Raw genomic sequence first — 11,844 nt, forward strand, 5'->3', positions numbered from 1 at the left:
ACTGGAGACAGCAGGATCAGGTCAAGTATTGTTCTAAATGTTGATGTTATTGTACTCCAATCCTTTCTAAGCAACAGGTAAGAATAACTGAGAACTCAGGGAGTGTATGTGTGTGTATTTGTTTTACATTTTATTTTTTTACCTTGTCATTCCTCTCACAAAGGAATTTGAGTCTCTGGGCTCTCTTATGCATAAAGACTCCATCCAGATGACCTGTCTCCACAGAGCGGATCTCTATGGCTTTCTCACCCCAGCCCATAATCTGATTCGAGTGGATATAGGCTGGAAAAGAGAAATCACAAGAGAATAAAATAAAACAAATAAATACATTCATTTCTATATCACTGAGTCCATAACTCAATGATATAGAAACATACCATTAGAACACACCATAAAACAATGCAGAATCCAGATTCATTGGCAAGAGCCTAAGTAGATGCTTTAAAAGTGTTAAACCACTGGCTACCACATGATGGCAGTAAAATACGTTACTATGGAAAGAGTGCTCATAGATACAGCACATGCATGTACCCATTTCTTTGTGGGACTTTCAAGCTCTTGGTTGCCCCATCTCGCTTTCTTTCCCTCACTTTCCCCTTGTACATTGACTATTGATCATCAATAAGCTCTATCCATGTTTTTTTTTATAAATCTTACTCAAACTTTTTCCCTCGCTCCCCCGTCCCTCCTTATCCTGGCTCCATCTCAGCAGCTCTGGAGGCCTTTATGTGAAGGCCGATGTTGTAAACTGATTTCCAAATGCGATTAAACCTCCAATGAACCCCCATAAGCTCAGTTACCAGAGAATTCCCTACACTTTTCATCTGCATTGCAACACACACACACACACACACACACACACACACACACACACACACACACACACACACACACACACACACACACACACACACACACACACACACACACACACACACACACACACACACACACACACACACACACACACACACACACACACACACACACACACACACACAGGGGTAATAGCATATTCCACTGTAGTTATTTAAACCTTTTAAATCTCTGATCTGAGTTTATGTTTTAATAACACCAGTGTACAAATCCATTTAAATCCAGTAAACAGAAATAGTCGTGTGGGTGGGACGTACCAACAGAGGTAGGCATCTCTCCCCACTGTAGCACCACGTCCTTGGTGATTCGCCCGTATGTGTTGACGTAGACGCCCTCGTCCTCGTAACACAGCAGCATCTCCATCCCATCAGTCTTAGGGAGCACCACGATGGCATGGGGCGTCACCTGGCTCTGGATCTATCGCAAACACACACACACGCGTGAGGCTTTTTATGAAATCTGTCAAATGTAATCATAATCTACAGTAGATCAACATAGTACAGAGGTTTCATCATGGGCATGTAATACAATAGACTTTGGCTGTCTTTGGCTTTTTTTGTTGCTGGACCGACTGGCATACTTTAATCCTCTAAAGAGCAATTTTGTGGACTTTGAGAAGGCTGCCAAATTTCAGGGGCGTCAGCGCATCAAGAGGTTCAGACTTTGGCTTGTTGTCTGAGAAGCCTTGTTCTGTATTATAAGTGAAGGGACAAACTATTGAACTTTCCTTTGACCTTAATTAAGAGTAACAGTATCAGGAGAGTTGGGAACAGTACCACACACAGACATGAGACACTTGAATCTGTGCACTTTACCCAAAGTGTACCCCAGAGAATATACCCCATTATTTGTGCCAGCACAACAGGCTCTCCTGAGGTGTGACTCAAAACAAACACTTCAGGAGCACAACGACAGATCATATCGGTAAAATGAATGAGTGATAACGGGATGAAAAAACTCATCTTAGCCCACGGGAAACTGCACGTACACAAGACCTTTTTAAAAATGGAACGCACATGGTGGTGTCATTCTGCTTACTCTGACCACGTTAAGGAAGCAACTTACACATTGTATCGAGATGTAAACCTCCGTACCCTAACAAGACCACTCGGAGTACATCGTACTGCGGTGTTGTTGATTGGTAAGTCAAATGCAGTTTTTGGAATATTGCATTGAATGAAATTGCAGGTCAAATGAAAGTAATGCTAATGAATATATGTGGAATTAGGATTCAATTCAGCATTTTTGTGTTGGGACTCCAGCACGCCTTAACATTTACCTGGCAGCATAGTAGTATGCATCTTTTCACAACCTTTTGATGTCTCCTGTGGGTAAGATGAATTTATTCATGCAACCGGTTTCTACCCTAAATCGTCCATTAATCTCTACTCTAATGAAGTGTACTGCACACAGACACACGTGGCACATCTGTGCATCAACTATGGGGTTCTACTAAAGATCTATTGAGCTAGTCTACAGGGTGGATGGCAGGATGTCACCTTCATCTGTTTGGCACACTGGAAGAGAAGTTGGCAGGGAAGGAGAGAAAAGGGAAGCATGGATTAAAGGAAAAAAATGGCAAAAAAGACAAGCACCTCAAGTGGAATATTCTGTAGCAATAATAGTCTGTAATAGTCTTGTGGGGCACTCGCTGTAAAGCGTGGACTCAACTGAACACTGTCTACAATTGCATGTTCTTACATCTGTATTCAGTGGGTTTATATTTATTGAAATATTGCCACTAAATCAAGAGATTGGCTGAACTGTGCTTGAACTTGATTCGGATAAGAGCATGCGATTAGTTAAGCCTCCGCGGAACAAACTAATCTGCATGCAAGTATCAAAACTGATTTACATTCAAGCACGCACATGGACATCTACTGATGGTGTACCTAGCTTCCATGAGTGATTGAGTGACTAGAATTTATAACCAAATGCATACTGCCAATGGAAAAAAACAAGTATGCTAAAAGAATCCGACTTTTTGAGAATAACGCTCACCAGGAAATGTTTTTAGCAGCTACTACTTACATTCCTGTAAAAGCTTAGTAATTTGAGCTACATGCTCTGTACTTAACAGCTTAATGCATCATATTTAGCAACAAAAGTATCTGATAAACCAATTGAGCACCCACATCCATCTTTTACTTGCACGACAGTAAATCAATCAAAGAGGTAACGTGTCAGGAAAAAAAGTAATTGTATTTTTAGAAGCCGATCCTCGTGAGACAGTGTGTGTGTGTCAGTGCTCACCTTGGCGCAGGAGGACATCAGCAGGTAATACAGTAGGAAGGGTTGAAAAAATACTTACATCATTTGTGTGTGTGTGTGTGTGTGTGTGTGTGTGTGTGTGTCTTCATTCAGATTCATTAGGAGATGACAGAGCATTATTCAGAAAACACGTTTATTTAAGATATACAGTCAGACGCGCACAGCACTCACATGCGAGGGGATGTAGATGTCGTAAGGGTTGCCCGAGTCCACGTCGATGACATGGAAGCCAACGCTGGAGCCGTAGATGACCTTTAACCTCTGCCCTTCCTCCACCGTCAGGTCAACCAGCTGGGGGCGATGCTGCAACTCCGTGAATGACTGAAAAAGAGAGGGAGAGAGATAGAGAAAAAGTAGGAAAACGTGAGATCCAATGAAAGTCCATCTATTCATTCTGCATCTGTGGTGTACAGTATGTCACACCATACACATGTATGCCAGATCTTCCTCCACAGCGCTGCGGAGGAAGGTCTGGCTGGTCCACACAGCACCGGGATGGGAGAAAAACGGGCACTGGTTTCTACTAAGCACCGCTGCAAAATACCCTCGGGATTCAGGAACTTGTTTTGGTGGAACGTGTATGTTCAAAAGCTGTTTTAGTCATGCAACAGAAAACTCTGATTGGACAGATAGCTAGCTGTCGGGATTTCCCCTGCAGAGCTCTGAGGAGCAGGTAACCATTGTCCTCAGAAATCCACCGTAGTTTAAATTACAACACAAAGAAAGCGGAAGGTGCCATCCGGCCTACAAGAGTGAAATCTGGCAGAATTTCCGGCTGCAACAAAGCAATCCCGGAAGTGGAACATTGTAGATATGTGTATGTTAAAGCTATAGTGCGTAATTTCTGTCGTATCCATGAGATTCTAAGTAGTGCTGTCAGTTAGCGTAAACGCAAAACCATTTTAACGGCAGGCGTCAATTATTTTTAATGTAAGATTAACGTTCTTTTTGGACTAGCAAACTTTGTAGTTGTTTTCACATGCTGTTGCAACAAATAGTAACGTTAGAAAACTACAACAACGAACCGGATCTAGCTAGACCGGAAACAAAACGCAGGCACGCAGCGCACACGCCGTTTGGGCCTACGAGCCAGCCAAAGAGTAGTAACGTTACATTTTGAGTGGATGGCGAGCGTGAGACGCAGAAATGGATGCCAATAAGATTTTGAATGGAAAGTTTACTTTTTAAAAGTGGCCAAATAGTTCCGTTGAAAAGTGATCTGTGTGTTTTGTCGTTGTGAACTGAGCTATCATCACAGCACATCCAGTCTGAAATACCACTTGATGGCCAAGCACACAGCTGATGCCAAATCTCCCCCCCCTCGACCATGTCTTGTTTTACCCTTTTATTGATGGACAGTGTTGAATCGTGTGAGAGATTATTTGTACCAAGTGACAATGTTACGTGTGAAATTGAACACTACAGTAGGCTATATGCCAATGTTGTTTTCCGATCCACTTTTCCATGTTGATCAGAGCATTAAAATGAGAAAAAAAATTATTGACAAAAAAAAAAGTATGAACATTTAGAATAAATAAAAATGTGCAATTAATTGCAAGTTAACTCTAACATTAATGCGATTAAATATTTTAATCCTTTGACAGCACTAATTCTAAGTGATGACAACTGTCGGTGCGTCCACACGACGCAAGCCTTCTTCTGTGATTGCATGGCCCCCACCCCTCCTCAACGCATTTGCTAGCAGTCAAGGAGGACTAAAAATAACACGATGGACTCTTCAGAAGAGGTCATTATCTTCACTTGAGCTTCAGTGTGCTAAAAGTCACTGAACCACACCATTTTGCAAACATATCTATGCTGAGAAATACAGAGAGAGGTTTCTGGAGCTGATAGTCTTCATTGGCTTTGTATCAACTCATTTGGCAACGGCTTGAATGTAACGGACGTCCATTGATATAAAATACAGTAGTTGCGCATGTTTGTGCTTGTGTACCTTAAAGGCCATGAACTTGTGGTAGGGTTTGGGAGCCCAGGCATAGATTTCCACAGAGTTCTTCAGAGCAATCACCAGGAACTTAATCCTCTCATATTTGACTGGAAACAGGACAAAGACACTTACACAGTGACAGACATGGACAGCTGAACCTTAAAGGTGCTCTAGGCGATGTCGGGTGACGTTACTTCTTGTTGACGTTCAAAGTATTTTCAAACAAAACGAAACTAGCTTGCCCCTTCCTCCTCCCTTCTGTGCTTCCGCTCACTTACCCCCCACCCCCACCCCCAAGTCCTTCTTGTCGGTTATTGGCTGGAACGCTGGAACACTGTGTGTGTATGCTTCGTGGTGCAGGTGGGCCCAGTTTGTTCTTGTTGCCGGTTGGAGACCCTGGGCTATCTACAGAGACGCGTTTTTTTTTTTTTTACAGTGTGTTCTGGGGACAGGCAGCTCGTGGATAGTGAGGAGATATTTGTGACAACAAATGTTGTAGCCTAAAACTCGCGTGACATCGCTTACAGCACCTTTAATACTTTGGCATTCTGACCTGAAGTACATACTGTACATAAGATTTTATATATTAAGAAGATGAAAAATCTAACATCTCTTTTTAACATTAGGAACACATTTATCATAAACCCTGCCCCCACTTTCCTTACTGGTCTAAATATCATGCATTTGATGTGAAGAAAACATAACAAAAAATAAATAAAAGAAGATGTCTATGAAGCAACTTCCCTTAAGGACACAATGCTATCTAATTGGCAAAGGTAATATGCATTTACCTGTATGTACAATTTTACACATCCCCAGCTGTTTAATAAATTTCAGCTCAGGCCAAGTCAGAATCCAGCCTAAATATCAGCCTTTGCACATGTAATCCAAATGAATGTATTCATTCATGTACACATATTCAGTTCCTTACCAACTTTATAATGTACACAGCCCTCCAGTTCCCCAACTGTAATCCAACCCTGTTTTTTCTCTACTTCTGGGTCGTTGTGTAATATTCTGTTCCTCAGCCAGGACAAATAGTAGACACGCAACTTATTCTTTTTCCCTGTGAAAAGGAGGGACAGAGGGAGAAAGAGAAACGAGATTGAATTTACAGGAAGCAAGTCTCAAAACCCCCAAACCTATTCAGCTGTACACGGCCCAAACAATGGCACGTTACCAGGTAATTGCGACTGACCTAGATGACATGGATTCATTCTTTGAGAGGAATGAAATAGTCTCCCAATATTACATTATTTGCTTTCAAATGCACATCATTCATCTTTAAGAGAATAAAACAAATCAATCTATCAATGTCTAAAAACCCATAAGACGCATTGAGGGCAAGACCCCAAACTATCCAAATGTAGAGATGAGATGGCAACAGAGCTATAATCTGCGTTCAGATACACTGGAGAGGGGTGCGTGTGCATATGACCATGGACCTCCGAATGTGCGTATATTGTGAGTGTGTGTGTGTTAGTCCTACCGGATATGGTGACTAGCACATTGAGCCCCTCAAGCACGTCCATCTGTAGGAAGCGCCGCCTGGTGATCAGGTTATAGACTTTTCCCTGTCCGCTTCTGTCAAGCAGCATAAGACCATTCTCTGTCCCCACCAGCAGGTTCACACCTGAACACACACACACATACACCCAAGTGTCAGAAACACAGATTTAGATATTCAGGACAATTCAAATGTTTTGGTTTTATAAAAAGGGAGATGAAAGATGTTCCCTCCTACCCCAGAGTGCAGCACACAGGATCTCAGAGTTGAAGCGTTTCTTGTATTTGCGGATCTCGGGGGTGTCGCTGTGGGGTCTGATGTTGGTCGGGTTGACGTTGACCACAGAGATCTTTCTGGCTTCGTTCAGTCTGGCCTGCTCCTGCCTCAGCAGTTCATTAGCAAACATGGCTGGGATGCCATAGAAGAAAAGAATGATGACGAAACAAAGAAACATAGAACTGGTTGGAATTTTTGGACGGTGAGCAGGTAAAACAAGAGGTTGAACATGTACAGTAAAACATGTGGCTACAGTTTTCTAATGCATCCTTTTGTTGTGTTTTTTTTTTACCTTCCGCGGAGTTGTCGTCGTCGTCGTTTTCACTTGGGGAGGTTTGATAGACACGTGGGTCAACAAATGGGGTGAAGGACGCTTTGGACCCGCCCAGACCAAACTGTAAGACAGAAAACCCGAAATTAACAAACTAACCTGAGTTGCTTGAATTTATACCAAGGACAATTTAGTAATGCATACTTTTGGTTTTGACAAATTTATTGTTAAAAAATATATATTATGCAATTATGTGAAAAAGCTTTATCCAGCATTTATCTGAGCTGGAAAGAAAGCAAGAAAAGTCCAAAATGGAATTTATTATTTATACAGATTTGTATAATAAATTTGTAGATTTTTAACATAATTTAATACTTAGACATTAGAGTGTGTGTGTGTGTGTGTGTGTGTGTGTGTGTGTGTGTGTGTGTGTGTGTGTGTATATAAGTGACCTCAGCCATGTCGCCCAGCTCCTGCAGGGCTGAGGTGGGTGTGGCCGAGGGAGAGTTGCTCTGCTGCACCAGGTCAGGGAGGTTACCATGGTTACTGTGATTCCCGAACCCATTGCTCTCAGTGTGGCCACCTCTCCTCCTCTCCTCTGCCTGAGAGACCAAAAACAAAGGGACAAAAGAGTTGAGAAACAAAGAAAAGAGGAGATGTAATGTTGAGAGAGACAAGAAAGTGAGGACGGAAGAAGATAACGCGCCTATAAAATAAGCAAAAGGAGCCCAGTTTTTTTGGACTTTATTCGATAGGACAGCTGAAGACATGAAAGGGGGGGGTGGAGAGAGAGAGAGAGAGGGATGACATGCAGCAAAGGCCCGTGGGTCGGATTTTAACCCGCACCGCTACATTCATACATAGGTGCACGCTCAACCAGGTGATCTACCAGGGTGCCCCAAAATGAGTCTAGTTTGATAGTAAAATATAAACAAAAACAGTATTGCCCCTGGTAGTTTTCATGACCTCTCTTAAATGAATGTGGCTCGTGTGTGTGTGCGCACATTCATACCCTCTCTATCACGAGAGTGCTGTCCTGGAGCTATTATAGGCATCTCCAGAGAGTCCTCTGTCAGCCTCCATACGACTCACCACTGCTCTGCACCGCTGGCCCTGCAAACACCCAAACACACACACACACACACACACACACACACACACACACACACACACACACACACACACACACACACACACACACACACACACACACACACCACACACACACACACAAACACACACACACACACACACACACACACACACACACACACACACACACACACACGCGATTATTTACAAAACAATTCTGCCAAAACTATACTGACAAGCTGCTGGCATGGTGCATATTCCAAAGATATGCATATCTCAGCAAAAATGAATACTGACAAGTCCGGCTTGAAAAAAAGAAAAAGACACAGAGAGAGGGAAAACAAAAGCGGAGGTGACAACTTACATGATGCGAGGGATGTCGCTAACAGCAACAGTCCCATCATGCCCCACTGTCTCCCCGTCCTCGTCGCTGCTCTCTGAATCTTCACTAGAGGACGAGTAGTCCGTCACCTTAATTAGAACGCAAGAAGTAGAGACAAAATAGCGAGAATTGGTCAGAAAGCCTCTGAGTTGAGCTGTTTCGTGTTGCACATTCCTGCCACTGGTTTCACGACATTTTGCTGATCAGCAGGCCTTAACGTACAAAGTACTAAGTACAAAGTACAAAGGCAAGGAAGAAGAAGACTGCCACCTAGCAAACATGGATGTGAAATATGGTTTAAAGTATTCAAAAAGAACAGCTATGCAATGGTTTTATAAGGAGTAAAATGTGCTTTCAACCTCAAGAATACAATATGTCTTTGTCAGAAATATTGAATTTAAACTCAACAGGGCAATTACTCAACCAACTTCTGTATTCATTTTTTCAACCATCATTTTCAAGCACCCTACCATCCTTCAAACAGTACTATAATAATGATATTAATTAATAATATTATTGTTTTTGTTGTTGTTGCTTTTTTACCTGACATGAAGATCTGTCATCTAACCCTTTTGCCTGACAATGGAAATAATCCTTTTATTGTTTTGTTTTTCCTCTATAAGACAGGACTACAATGAAAAAAAAAAAACTATAATGATCTCCTAATCATCATTACTACTATAAATGTCATTGCACCTTGACTGGAGGTCTGCTGCCCTCCTCGACCCTCAATTCTCTGAGTTCCTTGGCCAATGCACTTAGGTCCTATAGAGAGGAACAGACGTGGAGAGGAGAGAGAGATACAAAGTCAGTTAGTTCATCACTTCAGTGTCATGAGTCTCAGAACCGAATGGGGAGAGAGACATTGGCATACAAGGATGACGAGAGCAGAGAGGGGCAAAGAGTAACACAAAAACCTCAGCATCTTGACAAGAGGACAGCTGATTTGTTGTCACACAAACATCCGGGCCTGTAAACATAGGTGACCAGGAACAAGAGTGCTTATCTGCGATCCCCTTTTCAGCTTAGCCTCCAAATTTTTTTTTTTGTGACACGAGAATTTATCACAGATCAGCACTTTTGTTCGATTATAATCAGGCCTTATGTACAACTGGAGAGCAGCATCAATCTGCAGCACCCCCTTCACCAATCACCCCCATGCCAACTGGCCTGTGGTTCCTTCCCTCCCCATTCAACCCAGCCAATGGATCAGACCAAATCATGCAGACGGAAAAGAGGGGGGGGGGGGTTAAAGGACCGGTAGGCTTACCAGCTCCTCCTGATCAGAAACCGTGATGACAGAGAAATAGGAAAAGAGATTCAGAGACTGTTTAGGTGCTTGGCAGTTTAGGTCTCACACACACGCACGCACGCAGGCACGCACGCACGCATCCACATACGTTCTCTCAGGTATGTGTGTAGAAGCACACATGCACTGCCATTGCCATTTCACTCTGATATTTTAAAGTTGAAAGAAACAGGCGTCATCTACTTGTGAAACAAACTAACGTCATGCCAAGGGAAAAAAGAGGGGCTCCGTAGATTGAGGCAAAGGAAAATCGGGATAAAAAAAAAAAGGGGGGACTCGAGTGTCACTAACCTCATCTATGGCTTTCTTATAGCTCTGAAGTGTGAAAGGCCAAAGAGAGGGAGGCAGAGAAAGAAAGAACCAGATGAATAGCAGAAAAAAAGAGTAGATGCCCGTAGAAGATTCCCAGAGAGGAGATTGCTGTGACAAAAAAGGGAATTTGTGTGTCTGTGTTGTGGGACTCACTGCAGGTCTGCTGGGTCTGGCTGATTCACGACCCTCCTCCTGTTTGGGCTTTGCCTCCTGATTGGCTCCTGGAGGGGATCCTTCCTGCTTGGCTTGACCTATCAGAACAATGTGTTTAATAAGAATCATCCCAAAAAAATATGGCAGACTCCACTTTAAAAATTCAATTTAAAATGTGAGACATTGTGATAAATGATGCTTGTCTGGATGAAATCACACTGGCATTCATCAAATATTTTTTTAAGCTGATTCCTATTTTTTGAACACTATGTTGATAGTCTCGGCCTCATTCTTCATATTTCTGCCATATTTACTGTCAGCCCCACTGCAAAATAACATCCAACAAACTGATCCTACCATACTTCAAACTCACATGTGCCATGTGTGTGTCAAGGGGAGATCCATGCATATCTTAGATATCTCTCTGGCCTGTTGTTTGACACATCCCTGTACGCCTCTCTCTATCTCCCTCTCTCATTTCCTCTCCTCTATCTCTCCAGAGGCTGGGAGTAACAGGGCACATCAGACAGGTTGATCAGAGCAGAACTGCGACTGACATGGTCCCGCTGATAGCCTCAGAAACTTGCCAAAGCCCTGTGAGTGCGTTCTAAGGTTCGTGTGTTTCTGTGTCCACATTTGCATGTATACAAGTGCCAGTGCATGCACCGGTTTTTTAATTGTTTCGCATGCGAGCGTGTCCGTGTGTGTGCGCGCGTGTCGGTTATCATTTCCGCGCGTGAGCGGGTTTTCAGAATCAGAATCAGCTTTATTTGCCAGGTATGAGGACACATACGAGGAATTTTTCTTTGGAACATTGTTGCTCACACTGTGCTTACACATACAAAACAACCAAACAATATATACACACACTAATATATACATACCCTAAACAGACTTGTGGCTAAATAGATTTGTGGCTTTCAGAGTTTCTGTGTGAGTTTTCGTACCTCTCCTCTCCGCTGAGCCTCCCTGAGACGAAGGGGAGGAGGAGGAAGACGAGTTGGAGGAAGTTCTTTGCAGCATGGCGTCCAGAGAGAGCTCGGAGCGCCGCAGATCTGGGTTACTGAAACAGGTGGAAAACAGTTTCACTCATTTTTAAACTAGTACTAATAATATTATACAGCATAGGTACAGTATATAAAACAGATGTATGCATTGTAGAAGTGCTGTGTTTGAATAAACTTTAGAAAACCTTAGGCAACGTGCTAATACGAGCTTTACCTGGCCCGTATGAGTTGAGAACCTGTGCGAGGGCCCAGAACCACTCCTCCATTAGGGGAGTTCTTCCTGACCAAGGCTGGGGAGATGGAAATGGTCCTCTGTGGGACCTGGACACACAGAAAGACACACAGAACGTAGGTCACCAATGCTGTACCGGCTTGACTTTTTATTCCCTAGCAAAGAGTTCAAACCTTCCATCCATCCATCCATCCATCCATCCATCCAT

The 11,844-nt window shown here is 43.0% G+C and overlaps 1 protein-coding gene across 1 annotated transcript in view; it reads right to left on the bottom strand.

Moving 5' to 3' along the window:
• The window catches only part of LOC116670516 (TRAF2 and NCK-interacting protein kinase), a 69,273-nt gene that overhangs the window by 3,157 nt on the left and 54,272 nt on the right, over positions 1–11,844 (bottom strand). Inside the window, 15 exon segments of the mRNA XM_074783842.1 lie at positions 143–282; positions 1,134–1,293; positions 3,319–3,468; positions 5,102–5,202; positions 6,027–6,161; positions 6,585–6,728; positions 6,840–7,010; positions 7,171–7,273; positions 7,602–7,751; positions 8,162–8,261; positions 8,606–8,712; positions 9,320–9,388; positions 10,398–10,495; positions 11,345–11,460; positions 11,619–11,725. Of these exon segments, the coding sequence (XP_074639943.1) occupies positions 143–282; positions 1,134–1,293; positions 3,319–3,468; positions 5,102–5,202; positions 6,027–6,161; positions 6,585–6,728; positions 6,840–7,010; positions 7,171–7,273; positions 7,602–7,751; positions 8,162–8,261; positions 8,606–8,712; positions 9,320–9,388; positions 10,398–10,495; positions 11,345–11,460; positions 11,619–11,725 (1,851 nt within the window).

Source organism: Etheostoma spectabile, chromosome 20 (assembly GCF_008692095.1).
Source record: "Etheostoma spectabile isolate EspeVRDwgs_2016 chromosome 20, UIUC_Espe_1.0, whole genome shotgun sequence".
NCBI classification, from domain to species: Eukaryota; Metazoa; Chordata; class Actinopteri; order Perciformes; family Percidae; genus Etheostoma; species Etheostoma spectabile.